Below are 17,849 nucleotides of genomic sequence, written 5' to 3' on the forward strand. Positions count from 1 at the left end.
GTGATTTTCTCGCCAACGTTGGCTCTCTTGTACTTCTGTTTTAGCAGTAAGTTAAAAATAATTTAAAAACAGAATTTAAAATACTCAATATACGTTATTGTTGTATACATTTTGGTGAGGGGGCGATGAAAATTATACTTGAAAACTGGGCTGCATTAAAATATCTTTAATACATTCTCTACTAAGCGGGTTTAAGCGCAATATTTTGTCCGGATGGATTAAAAAGGAGGGGGGGGGGTCAGAGATTTGTGTTTAAATTAAGTTGATAACTTTTATTTTTAGCTACAATCACTACACTGATTATTTCATGAAAAAATTTGACATTTTTAATTAAAAAACGTGTTTTATTTGGAAATTATATTTTACGTGAGAATTGTTTAACCTGTATCAAGCTAAAAATAAAAAGCTCAGACATGGTTTTATATTAATTTGGGGAGAGAAAAGATTGAAAAAAATGAAAAAGTATAAACTTTGTATAGAACACATTTATTTTGCACACATATACAACACTGTACAAGACTAGAATACTACTCATTTGATGAAATACAATAGATCTTTGTGAACTTAAAAGACCACAACTCACCCATATAATTTTTATAGAAATCTAAAGTTAGGTTCAAGTCAGGATAGTTATGTTACAATTAATTTGCAATAGTAATAATAATAAATAATTAAATACATAAATATTTTTATTAGTAACTTCATTCCTTAGAAACATTAAGGCTACAGTGCACACTAAAAATCGTGAAAATCACTCTAAAAATCGATTTTCTAATTTTGACCATTTTACATTAATTAAATGATATAAAAAACATAGTAATTATTAAAATCATTAGAATTTGTAAAACATTTGACTATATTAGTGTTATTTAGCTTATTTATTACAATTTTTCGATGCAAAACAAAAATTTTGCATCGAACTGGAAATTGAAATAGTTCCATGTGCTGTAATTTTGATGACTATTTCATGAAACTTTTTTGACACACTCTCTAGATTAATTTAAAAAAAACTTGTAGATAAAAAATTTCGAAATAGGGTGTCACAACAGATTTTACAGTCATTTCAATTTTCCAAAACGTTCATAAACGTGTAAATTTTTTCTCTACACTTTGAAGAGAAATGTGAATAGAGTTTAAATTATAACAAATAATCTTTGAATTTAAGGAAAAATTTAGCGCAAGAAGCTTATTTAAACTTCAAAATAAATAGACAATTTTTTAAAAAAATTTTAATTTTTCATGTTGTAGCGTGAATTATATATCAAATAATTTTTTTTTATGTTCTCTCTCTAAGTATAAACAATCTCTGCAAGTTACAGCAAAGTAACAATATTTTTTAAGAAAAACTTATTAAAGAGTCCACTGTAGCCTTACGTAACATCAGAAATAGATTGTAAAATTAGATTTGAGAAAAAAATTTCTTTATTATTTTTAGAGAAGCACCAATGATTTACTTCAGGAGTTGCTAGTTAAATTAGAAAAAAAGACAAGCCTCTCCAATAAATCTCTTCTCATCTTTTAAAGCGAACTAATTTATATGGTATGAAATTAAATGCACACGAAAACAAAAAACATAATTGTTCATTTACTTAAAATAGCTTTATCATTCCTAATTGGTAAATTTGCTTTTGCACATAATTATTTCAGTAGGGGTCATTTTTACAGACGCTGAATTTAATTCATAGATCTGTCTTTTCATAACACCAACAGAAGTAGCATTTCCGTTGGTATGTACATTTTTTTTTGAAATAATAGCTAGTTAATAAAATATCAACGTTCTAAAAATCTAAAAAATAATTAAAGCTTTTTCCCGAAGTTATAGAAAGCTTTAGAAATTTTAATATTTAGTTTGTTTTTTTGGAACACTTTATGAGACCTCACTGTTATAATATATTCGTCAACAATATTTCGAGGTTACATAACCAAATCTATCATGAATCCTTGACATTTTTCAATTTTTACAATATGTTTTTTAGTCCGAAATCCAATTCAAAAGATAAATCAGCCTGTGCAAAATTCTATCATATATTTCAGCAAGGTAGCCAACTTTCTACGCTTTTTGGGAAAAATTTATTCCAGAGGTAGCTCTATGTTTATGTTTTAATGTATCATTTTTTTATCCATTAAACTTATTTTCCACGCTTTGTTCCATTACTTTCGTGGCGCGGCTCCTAAGATGTTGGCGAAATCACCAAAAACTCTGAAAGCTTTTGTTTTTAATTTTCTACCGTTCCATAAAATGTTTCGCAAACAGCATAGTAGTTAGTAAACCTGATTTTAGATATCATTTCAACAGGCTAATTTTATCATATTTACATACATAAGAAAATACGAGTGAGATGCATGCGCACTCAACAAAGCTGTAACTTACCTAGAAAAGACAGATGTCGAAGTTCTATACAAATTCAAAGTTCTCAAAATATTTATTTTTATATTCTACCATATTTCTTACCAATGGTGACTAGCATCATTTAAAAACCGGTTTAATTTTTTTCAAAAAAGGGAACAATTTCGTGCCTTAACAGAGCAGATTGGAAGCTCCTTGGCCAAGAAAAACCTCCAACTCAAGTACCTTTAACTTCAGATAAAGTTGTAATTTTAAATAATATCTACTATCTTGCCACTATCTGAGCTTTAGAACTGAAAAATAATTTAAAATTGCCAACTTGGCGAGATTTTTCTTTCTAGATGAATATAAAAAACAATAATTAATCCTTCAATTTTTGCTATGAGGACAGATAATGGAGCGTTGGAGTGACTTTTTAAAAATATAAGAGATTCGATTACAAATGCTTTTCTCTTTCAAAAAACAACGACATTTGATCATATTTACAATTTGAGCTAATTTCAGAATTAGCTAAAAACATGTTAAACTTGATTATGGATAACTGTTGAAAACAGTTATAAAAATATCATATTATTCGCAAAAATGAGTATTTCATGTGCCTACAGATATTTCGAATAATAGCTGCTTACACTTAACTTACATTTCGTTGTAGTTTTGTATATTTAAAACTCCTCTCGTTTTCTTTCTCTCTCTCTCTCTCAAAAAAGGAAGAAATAAATAAAGGGCCCATAAGTTACAGCCCAGAAACAACTTAATATATCCTATCTATGAGATACCTAACAATATTAGGTAACAAATGAAATACGTAAACAATGGTAAAAAAATGCTCATAAACACAATGTAAAACAATAACAAATTATTCCAATAATAAATTCATACTCCACACAAAGATAAAATCATACTTAATGAGAATATTAAAAATAGATGAGATATTATCCTCCGATGTTGAATAAAATTGCAAACACTATGTTTGAAATATTTTAGTTCAAAAAAAATAACACATTATTATTTTTAAAGGTAATATTTTTAAATTATATATTAATTATAAATTATATATTAATAAAGGTATTATTTTTAAAGGTATTCTTACTTCCATACCATGTTAAAATAGTTTGAGTTCTCAACTAATGAATCGATTTTTTTAAAACTTTATATCTCATTCGTCATTTTTGAATAAAATTATTCAAAAAGTTTTTAAAATTCATGTTAGTAACTTAAGAAATGTTTTTTTACAAGTAAATAAATACTTTAATCATGTCTGGCGTACTTAATGTTTGTCCACTGCCAAGCAAAATTTAAACTTTAACTTAATTGTTACTCTAGAAAATGGTTTGTCAGTTCAAAAGTAAAAAAAGTTTATTTTAAGACAAATGCTTTAACCCTTTTAAAGGCTGTGGTAAATTTATTCATCGCCAATTGTAAAGGTCCAAGGTACACTATTTTACCTCTTTTTTGTTGCTTCCCTGATGAAGTATGTTTGAATAAAGTTGGCAACCATATGTCAGTTTTAAAAAACGTATTAAAAGTTATATTATGCATAATTCCTTTTGCAGTTCGTAGTATTTATAAAATTCATTTTATAAATAAAAATCAGAGATTTTTGAACAGATCTCAGATATTTCCGAATCTCCGATATCAAATCTGCAATCGGAATTAGGAAAGTTCAATTGCATAAATTCAGCAAAAAAATTTTTGCGAATTCAGTGTGATCTTCCGGCTTAAACGGAAAAGTTGGCAACTATTCACATCAATACAGTAAAAATTCATATCAAAAACAACATTGACACAGAATATTCATGTCCGTAAACTGAATATTCACATTATTTTAGTGAATATTCATAGAGAATACCCATTAAAAGTTCCTCACAGCATCATCTGGTGTTCCAGCGTTGGGTAAGCAGGAGGATTTATAGATTCCTGCGCAGTCACAGACGCACAAATATTCTTTGAGCGCTCTTGCAGCGCCACCACCGGCGAAGGAGAATAACATATGTTGTGATCGGAGTTATGTTGTTTACTGGAATTCAAAGCTTGTACATTGGTGTGGCGTATGGAGGCCGGAGAAGAAGTGGAGCACGCACTGTTGCGATAGTTGTCTTTGCATCCTGCCAAAATTTAAAATATTGTCATATTTATTTTTAAAAAAACAAGAAATCCTTCTAATTATGCAACTATGAAAAAACTCTTGTAAACTAATTAATATGTACTAATTTTACTAAATATTTCTATTAGTACTAATTATTACAAATTACTATACCATAATTTAGACTAGTTTTATTAATAATAGGCACTAATTTGGTTTGATTGTTAGCGTTATACTAGAGCAGACTGTTTATCAGGTTTATCAGGTTTAAAAAAAACCCAAAAAAATCAAGAAAATTCTTCTAATTATGCAACTATGAAAAAATACTCTTCTAAACTAATTAATTCGTACTAATTTTACTAAATATTTCCATTAGAACTAATTATTGCAAATTACCATACCATAATTTAGATAAGATTCATTAGTAATAGGTACTAATTTGGTTTGCATTATAAGTACTAATTTGGTTTGATTGTTAACGTTGCACTAGACAGAGTGCCTATCAGGTTTTAAAACCAAAAATAAGAAAACCCTTTTCATTATGCAACTGTGAAAAACCCTTTACTGAACAAATTAGTCCGTACTAATTTTACTAAATATTTCGATTCTTACTAATTATTAAAAAGTACCATACCATAATTTAGATCGGATTGATTAGTAATAGGCAATAATTTGGTTTGATTGTTAACGTTGCACTAGAGCAGAGTGCCTATCAGGTTTTAGAAAGAAACCCAAAAAAATCAAGAAAAACCATCTAATTATGTAACTTAAGAAAGAAACACTCTTCTAAACTAATTAGTACGTATTAATTTTACTAAATATTTCTAATAGTACTAATTATTACAAATTACCGCACCATAATTAAGATATAATTCATTAATAATGGGTATTAATTAGATTTGCATTAAAAGTACTCATTTGGTTTGATTGTTAACGTTGTACTAGAACAGAGAGTCCATCAGGACATTAAAAGTTTCCTAAGCTCTGTTATAAAGTCCACGATTTTGGACCTAACTAATATTTAACTTAAAATACAACCTTCGTATGTATTGTACGTATTTCTTCCAAGAGTTTGACAGTTAAAAGATTCGATACTAGTGTGGCAAATAAAAGCTTACCACCATTTAGTAAATTAGATGGAGTTCCCTGATACATTGTAGCAGCAGGTAGAGCCAAAGAAGAACTGTATCTGTTGTGCGGACACATTACAGCGTCTTTGGTGTTCTTCTCTGGCTTGAAGACAGCTATATAAACTTTTGGCATAAAGAGGCAAGCTAACTGAACAGCTCCACTCAGACTGAGAAGCGAGCTCAGGGTCACTGAGCGGATAGTGTTACTGGTGCTGAGAACAAACAGCGGCAAGAAAGCCAACCAGATGACGCATGTCGTATAGTTCGTGAAAGTGAGATATCTGTGGAAAAAAATAACTATTTTTAAAACATGAAGACTTATATACACTTTAATATGTAATATTATACTTATATATATATTTAGGACTTATTTATGAAAAATAAACTTTATACAATATATCTAAATTGCTCCACTCAGGTTGGGCAGCTAGTTCGGGGTAACTCAGTAGTTAGTGTAGGTTGTTCTGGTGGGACATAGCACGAAAATGGCAGGGATACACTGCTCTAAAAGAATTAAGAAACCCTTATTTTTCAACACTATTAGATATGTTATTTTACTATATAACCGTCGTTGAACAGCCGGCCCAATTCTGGGCTTACGACTGCTAATCAAAGCCCGAAGAATACTGTACACTCTAAGTGCGCGTGCGTGACCTCTCAGCAAAAGAAAAAGAGGACGACTACTAATGTTCAACTTCTTAGCCTTGTAATTTTCAACCTAATAAAGAAGAAAATGGAACTTCTGGATCAAGTATTGGGAGAAATTTGCCTTCGTGGTGGAACTAAACCTCATATGTGTTACATGGAGAGGAAGACCACGAGAACCTCCCATGGTTACCCTGATGGCAAGGGGACTCTTACCCATCAGGGGTCTGTCCAGACATTTTGTGAAAGGTCCGCTTTTCGTGAAATTGTGAAAAAATTACTCACATTCTTTCAACCAGGGTCCGCTTTCATGAATTTGTGTTAATAGGGTCCGTTATTGCAAAAAAAAATTTTTTTCAAGGAGTTTTTAAATTGTAAAGACATACAAGATTATGCTCAACTCTGTAAAATTATAATTAAAAAAATTAAATTTTAAAAAATAAACTGCAATTGCAGCTACTGAATTAGCGATGCAACATACAAATGTTTGGTATTCAGCCTATACTGCTGAACGCAGAATATTAATTTCGGACGAATAATGGAAAATCGTCTGCCGAAAACAAAACTTAATTCGTTTACATCATCTTTCTTGTTTTCTGCCCTGGAAAGGATTTATTCGATTAACAAAATAATAATGAAATAAACAAATTTGTGAAGAGTCCGATTAAAAGAAAAAATCATTTTGTGAAGGGTCCGTTTTTAAGTTAAAATATTTTGTGAAGGATCCGTTTTTAAGTTAAAATATTTTGTGAAGGGTCCGTTAACGGACCCAAATTTCTTCTAAACAGAACCCTGCCCATGATCTGTCTACCACTGAGGATATTTTAAGTCAACACTGTGGTTAGTGCAAGCCAGATGACGAGTTCATATCGACCAGCCATCGCTGGGATTCGAACCCGGTTCACCTCATTGGAGCGCGAACGCTCTATCCCTTGTGTCACCTCGGCTCTAGTAGATATGTTGGAAAGAAAGGTAAGAAAATACGTTTGATTGGTCATTAACACAATTTCAATACCTTTTCAAGTCTAAAATAAATTGAACCAAAGTCTACTGTACCCACCCTAATTATCTTGACCATGGGCTTTAGTGGACAGGAGCTGGTGTTCCGGATGGGTGGTCTGAACATGGAATCCCAATTATTATTTAGTCCCAAGCAGCTGTGAACTCATTTTATCAACCCACCGAAGAAAAAGGGTGAGTCAACCGTCCGAGGATAGAGCCCCCCCCCCCCCCCNTGGGACGGGAGACGCTACCACTCAGCCAACATCCAATGTCACTACCCTGAAATTAATCGTCGAATTATCTGTTGAAGCTACTGCTGTATGCTCAATAAATAAGCCCCATTTTTTTAATAAATGTTTTTTAAAACTTTGTTTCAGAGCTAGCCATTGTTTCGCAGTAGAGTTGAAATGAGCAGAAAACATACCTAGCTTCATTAAAACCATCTGGGCATTTCCGCGTCTTGAATGCATAGACTGTGCAGAACCCAATAAGAATGAAAGGGTATATGAGACCAACCAGATAAGAGGCTGTGTCAGAACCCAGGCATATCAGGACATTTTCTTCTCTCGTAGGATACATATAAGCTACTGCTGGACGATCATACAGCAACCAGGTGGTGTTGATAATGGCTAAAACAAACAGTATTTATTATATTATCTTTAACTTCATTTTACAGCAGTATTTTATAAAACTTTATTTTATTTTATCGTCGTTGAACAGTCGATCCAATTTTTGGATTTAAGACTACTAATGTTCAACTCCGTAGCCTTGCAATTTTGAACCCAATCCAGAAGACAAGCGAACTCCTGGATCAAGTATTGGGAGAAATTTGCCTTCGCGGAGGACTTTTTGATGGAACGAACCCGCATTTGCATTGCATGGAGAGGAAAACCACGAGAACCTCCCACGGTTAGCCGGACGGTAAGGGGACTCTAACCCATGTCTACCATTCAGGATATTTTACGTCAGCATTGTGGTCGTTGCAAGCTGGATGCGGAACTAGCATCGCCGGGATTCGAATCCGTTTCACCTTATTGGAAGATGAACGCTCTGTCCCTTGAGCCATCGCGACTCTATCAAACTTTAATATGAAAGGGGTTTTAAGTCTCAATATCACCTTTCGTTTAGTTCACCTTTCGTAACCCTCTCTTACTCATACTTTGTGTAATCTTCATGCAATATTTTGAGAAAAAAATTTCTAAATTTTAACAGAAGAAAAGATTTGTAGATGACATCCTTGTTTTTCTAGACATAAGGTTCTAACAAAACATGGAAATTTTTTTTTTTTAAAAAAATGGTTACAAATGAGACAAACATTAGTATTTTGATGCATTAGTGAAATTAACTTTAAAAAATATATATATCATTGTTGAATTTTATTAAAATAATAACAATATTTAAAAAATGTATTAAAATATTAATAGCGAAGGACTTGCTCAAAAAATGTTAATCCTGATAAAAATAAAACTTGTAAAAACATGTACAGCATTCCCTGAGTAATAAAATTTAATACAGTGCTTAATGAAGAACTTCGTGATTTTCTCAAACAAACATGTGTAAAGTATACCATAAAAAATCAATAGTTAACCCACTGACGGTTTAGCAAATGAGAAAAATTGGGAGAATGTTTTGTCCCAATGCACTATTTTCCCATCTAATAACTTGAAAAAACCGGTTTTGCTATTCGGAGAAGACTGCAGGTTAAAATGCGAATTTTTTCGTGCAGAAGTGTCAGTGGGTTAAAAATTTAAATCTGCATCTTAAATTATATATTATGATTTCTTGAAATCAAATTGATGAGCCGTGGTGGCACAGGGGATAGAGCTATCGCCTCCCAATGAGGTGAACCGGGTTCGAATCCCGGCGAAGGCTGGCTTATTCGAATTCCGCACCCGGCTCACACCGACTATAGTGCTGACGTAAAATATCCTCAGTGGTAGACGAATGATGGGTAAGAGTCCCCTTGCTGTCAGGCTAACCGTTGTTGGTCTTTGTAGTTTTCCAAATGCTGATCCTGCACAAATGCTGATTAGTTCCATCAAAAAGTCCTTCACGAAGGAAAATTTCTCCCAATACTTGTTCCAAGAGTACTTTTGTCTTCTGGATTGGGTCCAAAATTACAAGGGAGCGGAGTGGAACATAGGTAGCCGTAAACTGAAAATTTTGTCGGCTGTTCAACGGCGGTTATAAAATAAAATAAAAATCAACTTGGTTGCTGAAAGAAAATAAAACAATCTATGACTTTTAACTGTAGTTGTGCAAAACTACATTTCTCTTTTGAGATATTATTCCTTCACTATATTAAAATATTCTTATTTCGAAGAGCTTTTGCTAAAAATGTTCTAGAAACATACCTTCAACAGAAACGAGTAAGGCTGTGATGATGAGTTGTGATTTAGGACTGGTGTAACGAGGTTTCTGGCATGGCTTGTGACGCCTCTGAGCAAAGATGCGGGCGATTCTGTTGGTTTTTGTGACCACTGCGGCATAACACAAACTGTAGCAAAATCCTAAGAAAAATCGCGTGATTCCGCATGTACAGGGACTCGGTTTCGCAACAATCACGAAGGTCATGCTGAAGGAAAGGAATATACCTATAAATAATTGAAATAATTTTTTATAGAAATAGTTGCAAACTGATCATCATCATGAATGTAACCAAACATGAGAACCTGAACATGAACATGACAACATCTGGAAACCTAAGTCCGCATAGTTTGTCTAAGCTAAGAACTCCTCCCGCTACAAAGTCTGAGGCCATCTGGTGCTATAGAAACATGTTCGCCGAAACAGTGTTCACCCCTGCTTGAAATAGTCAAACATCGTTACCATAGTCACCGCCACAGGTCCAGACGAATGTCTGGGGGAGTTCTTATTTTAGACAAACTATACTAAACCATGCACCTCCTACATCAGAAAGCCTCCACACGGTTTTTTATAAGTAGTCTGGGCAGACTATTCAATAAGTGAACTAGTTGTGCGCATGAACCAAAACTCTACTTTAATAAATGAAAGAAATTTATCTTATATATTTGAGAAATGAATCTGTGGTGGTAGACAAGTAAATAAAACAAACTAATTATATGCATAAATTAAAAATTTTTTAGACTATATTGCTATCACTTTCTTATTTTTTACTAGATTTCGTATTCAATGGCTCTTTCATAAACTGATTTATCTCCATAGTGGTCTAATCGGACTACCTATAAGAAACCGCGTGGAGGCCTTCAGTTACAGGAGGCGTTGTCTGAACTGAACTGAATTTATTAATTGGGCAACTCGGCCCATTTCCCATTCATCATGACAATACAAGCAATGTGTAAAAACCATTTGGTCATTTTAAAAAATGCTTAAAAAAATAATAATTAAAAGATCGAGGTGGTGCAAAAATCGTCATAAAATATTACAAATAAAGTAATAAATAATATGAAGTTTTTCAGGTCTATAAAGTTCACATTGTAAATAAAACAAGTTATTTGAAGAACGTCTCTATTTCCATAATACATCATGTTGTTACCTGAGGCCGTTTACGGTCCTTTTCCTATTTATCTTGTAGATAGTGACTTTAAAGTGGTACTTTATAAAGAATAAAATGGTGGTAGATTTTCAATATTAATTTGTTCTGTAATAATTAATTTATATAATCAAACTATAAGAATTTAAAATGCAATGCGGAGTGTCAAAAATATACAAAACTGTTAATTTATGCATGTTATTTATATTATAAACAAAGCGTATTAGTAAAATTGTGTATCTTACCGTCAGTATATGAAACACCGGTATTCTACAAAATATCTAGTTATTGTACAGAATGCTTAGCACTAATGGATAAAATATGAAATATCAGAATTTTTTTTAAGCTTTACCTAGTCATGGCATAGAATAATTAGGCATTCCAAAGAACTGCAAATGTTTTCTAGGCGAAGTACGAGTGATGTGAATTATTGTACACTTACTTGTCTAAGTATCGTATATTTCATTGCAAGTCCATTGTATGTTTTTCTTTATTCAGTATATTGTGTCGGGTATTGTGCCGAGATATTTTATAGAATGCCTCGGCAATGTGTGAAAGATTGATTATTTCATATTTAGAAGATGGATTCTAACCATTTTTAGACTGAATTGTTATTCTATGTAGAATGCCGTATTTTATACATTTTCAAAAACATATGCCCTAAAATATTTTCATTTATAAAATTATTATTCTTTTTTTTTCTTCACTATATAAAGCAGGGCTGGGTTTTTGCCGTCAAAAATTGGTTTTTGACATGACAGTTGTAAAAACCGGGTTTTTACCGGTAAAAACTGTCAAAAACCTACTGTTTTCTTTAATTTATGGCATATAGCCGACAATATATTATTTTAACATAATTGCCTTTGTAAATGATTGAATAAATGAATGTTGTAAATGATTGCTATTGATTTTGCAACTATATACATGTATTCTTATAGAAGGATTTACATTCATATAGAAATATACTTATTGAAAATAGTGATACTTATTTTTATCATTATAGCTTGATTTGCAAAGGATTCAAAATTTTGCTCTTCTTAATTGTTAGATATAAACAAACAAACAAAAAAGCCTGGAACTATTAATAAATTCAAGAACTAAAAAGAAGAGTTTAAAATTTGGCATTTCTTAAATATTAGAAATAAGCTAAACAAAACTTTCAAAACTTGTAGCTACTAACAAACTCTAAGTCAAGAATGACTTGACATTCTTCAGTAATGTAATATGCCAAACAAAATGATGCCTGGAAATGTTGAAAATTTTGTTTAGTATCCTAATATTTTACTTCAAATAGCTCTTCCTGTTTTCTGTCTGCTTCTTTCCTGTTTTGATATAAACATGTTGAGAAAATGCAAGAATCTGTTCTTAAATATCTTTTAACAACTTTTTTTTCTAATTTTATTGCCTAAAATGAATTAATTTTAAATTACAAGCAGTTAAACTCAAATAAAAATACAGTTTTACCAAAACTATGGGTTTTTGACATGACGGTGAAAACCATGGTATAAACCGGTAAAAACCGTCATGTGTCAAAAACTTGCCAACCCTGATATAAAGATAGATTTCTAATTCTCACCATAGTATTCAAAATGGCAGGAAATCAATTTTTTTCCAATGGCAAAGGAAAATTACAATCTCCTATGAGATTAACAAGAACAGGAATAAAAAAGAACAACCACAATGAGAGAAACGTCAAAAATTTAAGAGACCTCCAGTATGGCTCCAGCTCGGGGCCCCCTACGCAAAGCCGTTTATCCGAACAAATGCTTCCAGACCATGATTTCGTCTTTTACAGCCTTTTCACGGGGATTATCTGAAATATTTTGGTCTAAGCTATTCCTCCAATTTCTTGAAGAAACGCGATAAATCAGCAAGGCTTTCCAATTTTGTCTTATTAGATTTTTATACAAAGTTTATGAAAAAAAGTAACAGATACAAAATTGAATCTTGCACCAATAACCTTACACTAGAATTTAAAAACATTTTTTGGGGGTGAATTAAGTATTGAAAGCAATTAAAATGCGTTTTGTTTACCTAGTAGAAGCAATCCACTGAGCTCCCTTCCCGACGCTTTTATTATGGGAGTATCTTTGTACTTCCAAAATTCAATAGCAAACAAGATTGTAGTGACCATGCCCATACCAGCGAACGCCATGGTACCAATAGCCCACGGACTGCTGTAGCTCAGGTAAGCTTCTGGAATATTTTCACAGGTAGTTTTAGTAACGCTGGGTATCGTTCCGAGTGGACAATCTACGCAGTGATATTCATCCGGAAGATACTGATACGTGGAACAGTTGGTGCAGAGCCAGCAACAGGTATCTCCTTCCAACTGTAGCTTGGCCTGACCCATCTGACAGGGAGCGCTGCAAAATGACCTCGGAAATTCCGTGACCACCTGCTTGAACCTAAGAGCGTTTTTATCCAGATCTAGAGATGGAAAACCTCTGTCGGACACTGTAAGAAGATAAATATACATAAGTAGGAAAATTATGAATGACGTTCAATTTTTGTAATATACAGGATGATTCAGAATAAAGGTTACAAACACTGGGTAACCTCTTAATTCTAAAGTACATGACATGCCTCATTTTATAGAACAGCGGTAGGTTCTTTTGTCAAAGAAAGTAGTAGGGTTTTACCCATTAACTCAATGGTAATGTTCTAGTCAAAAGCGATGCAGCATGCATGGCACGAAAGACCAAAACAAACTTGTAAACGAAAATATCCGACCCAACTAAGCGGTGCATCGCATGCAGTGTGTCTCTGATGATCAAATACCAAACTGGTAAAAACATTTAAACTCTTATCTTTATAAAAGGATCACTTTTCTTAGAAGACCATGAATTTGTAGTTAGTGACTCAGTTAGTTTCAATGTATTAATATTTTTTAAAATTTCCTTATGAACACTCATAAATACGATGGTTGTTTTTTAAGTAACGGCCGTATGAAAATTAAAACCAAACGAAAGCAAATTTTCATAATGCAAATTTATTTTTTAATTCTACTTAGGTTTCGCTCCCTTTCTTTTAATGCTTGCAAAGTTTTCTTAAACAACCTTACAATCAGATTTAGAATACCTTCTTCATAGTAATTTACCGCCTGCTTCTATAATCAAGAGGTCACGACCGTTTTCATATCTTTGTTGTACCTACTGATTGCCGCCAAAATGATGTTTGAAACATCGGAAAAGATGAAAATCACTTAGCGCAAAGTCTGGTCTGTATTAAGGAGTGGTCCAAAACGTCCCACCCGAAAGAGACCAATAAAGCTAGGGACTAAACTTTGGAGAGATTCATTGTCATGGAGTAGCAAAATTTCCTGTCAGCATGCCAGTAGGAAGCTTCGTAAACTGTACAAATCTGCCAGCGACTGAATGTAGAAGACAGGTTTTTTTGCCGACTAAAAACACATTACTGACCGTACCTCATACGCAGCGGGCGATTTGTTAAACTTGAACATTTTAAAGACACAGAACTAATCGTACAGGTTAATCACACAACTGTAACTGAACACGGTTGTTTCCAAGGAATGCCAGGAGACGGCGCAAGCACTCGTTGCGACGCATGGGTCACCTATTAGTGTAGACAACAAAACGGCCCTTACTTATAAAACAATCCTCGTATATTATAGTATTTTTCCAAATAATATGTTTCTCAGTTATTTGGCAATTACTATAAATATTTTGAAAGTGTTAATATTTCGGCATTTTCGAATTCACAAAGGTTTCATTATTCAATTGACCAGATCATTAAGTGAACTACGTTTAATTTAAATTAGTCATTTTTATTTAAAATTTTATTTTTAATTAAAAAAAATTTTCTGAACTTTAATTTTAGATATTTTTGGCACGACATTATCATTGTCGTGACAGCCCAGGGAGAGCCCGGGCCTTTTCTAGACATCTCTCCATGCCACTCTCCTTATTGACGAATATGTTTACGAATTCAATTTTATTATGTTAACTGTCCAAAGCACTATTTTTATTCATTAATTTTATTTTGCTTATGTAGCAAAATGTGGTGTAACTGTAGTAAAACGTTGCAACGGACATAATAGTTAACCTTTCTTGAAAATAATAATTTCAATATTATTAAAGAAGTGCAAATCTGAACTCTGTAGAAATAAATTAATTTTTCTACTTTTCTTACTGCGGTAGACCTATGGTTATTTTAAAAGTAAAAAGTGAAATTAAATTCACGAGAAAGAATTTAAAAGTGCGATATTTTTCGAAAACTCAATGTCGTGCACAAACACTAACTATCGCTTTTCGGCTGGTCAAACTTGATCTCTATAACCTTATTTTATCTGGGTTTCAAAACGTCTCGCGTAGTCTATTTTTCTAGAAGTTAAACAGTTAATAATCGTCGGAATTAAAAGATTTCTATTCCATAGAGCAAAAACAAGAATTTTTTGCAAGCTAGAAAACTGTAGTAGCATTTTAGAAAATTACAATGTAGTATTTATCTTTAAGAAAATGTGATTGATTTTTTAACAATTTTAAACGATTAAAAAACGGTTGATATTAATAATGCATGACATTTCTTTTCTTTTTAAGCATTACTCAAAATAAACTCCAAGAGAAGCTGAATGAAATATAATCCTGGTTTAAAGTTAACGGTCAGAAATCGCAACTACTAACTATCCAACATAAAAGAAAAACCATCCTCCCAAAAAAACCAAGCTGTTCTCCTCGACAAAACTATCCGATTTTCAAAAGAGTAAAATATTTTGGTCTGGTTGTGAACAGCAAATTCAATAAAAAATATCTTGTCAAATCAATTATCAATGAAGCACAAGTAGTCTACCTCAAACTTCTTCTTCTTCAAAACTCTTAAACGAAACTCACATTTAAACTACTATACATCGCAATGATTCATCTCATTCTAACTTACACATTTCCAGTGTGATATGTTACATCTCCCGATCTTAACACTAAATGTACCAATACTTAATAAATACATATTTCTACCATAGCCGGTCAAATAACCGGACTTTATTTTTCTTGATTGAATGTATGAAATATGGATGTTAGGAAGGAAATAAACTTAAAAAAAACTTTATAATTATTAAACAAAATTGTATATTGTCAATTTTTTATGTATTACACACAGAAAGAATAAGAATTTTTAATTCGTTGCTCAACGCATTTTTTACATGTACAAGGTGTTTCCATTCTACATTTTCCGCAACCATATTTCTTTTAATTACTATTATTTCTATAAGTTTTATAATTATAAGAATGTATAAGAATTGTAAGAAATATAATTCTTATATTTATTTTTATAATTAAATATTTTTTCTTCTAAGAACTTGTGCTGTCTTGATTGTTTCGACATTTTTCTGGGTAAAAACTAACACTTGGTTGGAAATGAAGTAAAGCTATCAAAATAAAATGTAAGCTACTAACCAAAACATTTAGTTTTTGTCACTTTTTCTGACACAAAAATGCCAATCTAAAATTTTAGGTACTTTCTTAACATTTGAATTCACAGTTATTCTGATTGAACTAACTTCAGAAATGTGTAACTCATCGAATGCAATACGTTGAACACGCAAGACATCGTAATTTCTGATCCGATAATCATATCAAGCAATAAATTGTTCGTCTGTTCAAATGACCGGTTGTAGTAGAAATAGGTATACAACACGTACTATTCGAAACAAAATACAAAAAACACAATAATGATAGAATATTAACTGTATATAATTGTTAGAAAAAGTCATGAAGTCAAATGTGCAAAAACGATAAGATGATAAGCGCATTTTCGATGCAACAGTTCTTAAACGGTCATTTAACCGGTAATGGTATAATATTGACCCATTTTGATTTATAGATCATCATATTGCAAAGCAAAATTGCAAATTGTTTTTGAAAAAGCCATAAATTGTGATGTCGGAGGATTTCATTAAATGTTTGCTATTGAAAACTTGAAAGAAGACATAAAGTTCAGGCCAATGGCTGCTTTATTCTAGCAGGCGACGCATCCTTAACTAGAATACAAATTTTAATTTTCTTTTCACTTAAATTTACATTCCAGTTTCCATAGAGTACCACCTTAAAGTTATAACTTCAAGATGGATGAGAAAAGGGCAGTTAACGGCCCCAAGCGCCCCTATAAATTTTCATGATGATAATGACGAAATTTTATGGTGTTTCCGTGAAAATCTCCGTGAATTACTACTTTCACTTCTAACGGCATTAAATTCGCTGTTTTTAATTTCTATAAACGGATCGCATGAATCCTCTATTTTTCTTTTTAAAAAATGTTTAAGTTATGACTCGTGATTACATAAAGTGCCAGAATTCTATATTGGTACCAGATTTTATTTTACTCATTAATATAATTTTTTCCTCATAAATACATAGATTTTATGACCCGCGTTGGACAGCCCACCCAATCTTTTGGGTTTACGACTACTAATGTTCATCGCCGTCGCCATGTAATTTTAAATAAAACCCAGAAGACAAGGGAACTCCAGGATCAAGCACTGGGAGAAACTTTGCCTTCGTGGAAGACTTTTTTTGATAGAACTAACCCGCATTTGAATTATATGGTGAGAAAAACCACAAAAACCGTTCACGATTAGTTTGACTGGGACTCTAACCATGATCCATCAGCACAGCAGTCGGCGCGAACCGGGTGCGGAATCCGTATCCACCAGTCATCGCTGGGATTCGAAACCGGTTAACCTCAATGGGAGGCGAACGCTAAGTAATATTTTACTAGCATGTGTAATAGACCTAGGCAGATATATATTTTTAATACTTTCAGCGCATGTGGTGCGTCATAGTTTTAATAGGGGTCTTCAGGTACGAAGAAGTTAAGAACCACTGGTCTATTCCCCCCCCCCCAAGTTTCTGTTAGTTAAACGTTTTAAAAGGAGTATTACACAGGGTCGCCTGTCGATGAAGTGGTGTCGATGAAATGGCCTGTCGATGAAGTGATTGTCGATGAAATGAACCAGACCCATTACACATGAGTTGCTTCCTTCACAAGCAATACAGAATTTTTTCGAAAGACAATATGTTTATAAATAAATGAAAAAATCTTATGATGATGGTGTCATAGTTTTCCATTATTATCCGTGAATTTTTATTGGCCAGAAAATCACGTGGTAGGATC

The 17,849-nt window shown here is 32.5% G+C and overlaps 1 protein-coding gene across 2 annotated transcripts in view; it reads right to left on the reverse strand.

Annotated features, from left to right (window-relative positions):
• Positions 1-4,065: 4,065 nt before the first annotated feature.
• LOC107439307 (metabotropic glutamate receptor 3) overlaps positions 4,066-17,849 on the reverse strand; it is a 96,873-nt gene continuing 83,089 nt past the window's right edge. For both annotated transcript variants that reach the window (XM_071185078.1, XM_071185077.1), the window contains 5 exons: positions 12,756-13,178; positions 9,562-9,801; positions 7,632-7,836; positions 5,549-5,841; positions 4,066-4,452 (listed from right to left, as the gene is read on the reverse strand). In XM_071185078.1, the coding sequence (XP_071041179.1) occupies positions 4,211-4,452; positions 5,549-5,841; positions 7,632-7,836; positions 9,562-9,801; positions 12,756-13,178 (1,403 nt within the window). In that variant the 3' untranslated portion in view covers positions 4,066-4,210. The remainder of the gene's footprint in view (positions 4,453-5,548; positions 5,842-7,631; positions 7,837-9,561; positions 9,802-12,755; positions 13,179-17,849) is intronic.

Source organism: Parasteatoda tepidariorum, chromosome 9 (assembly GCF_043381705.1).
Source record: "Parasteatoda tepidariorum isolate YZ-2023 chromosome 9, CAS_Ptep_4.0, whole genome shotgun sequence".
In the NCBI taxonomy this organism is placed as follows: domain Eukaryota; kingdom Metazoa; phylum Arthropoda; class Arachnida; order Araneae; family Theridiidae; genus Parasteatoda; species Parasteatoda tepidariorum.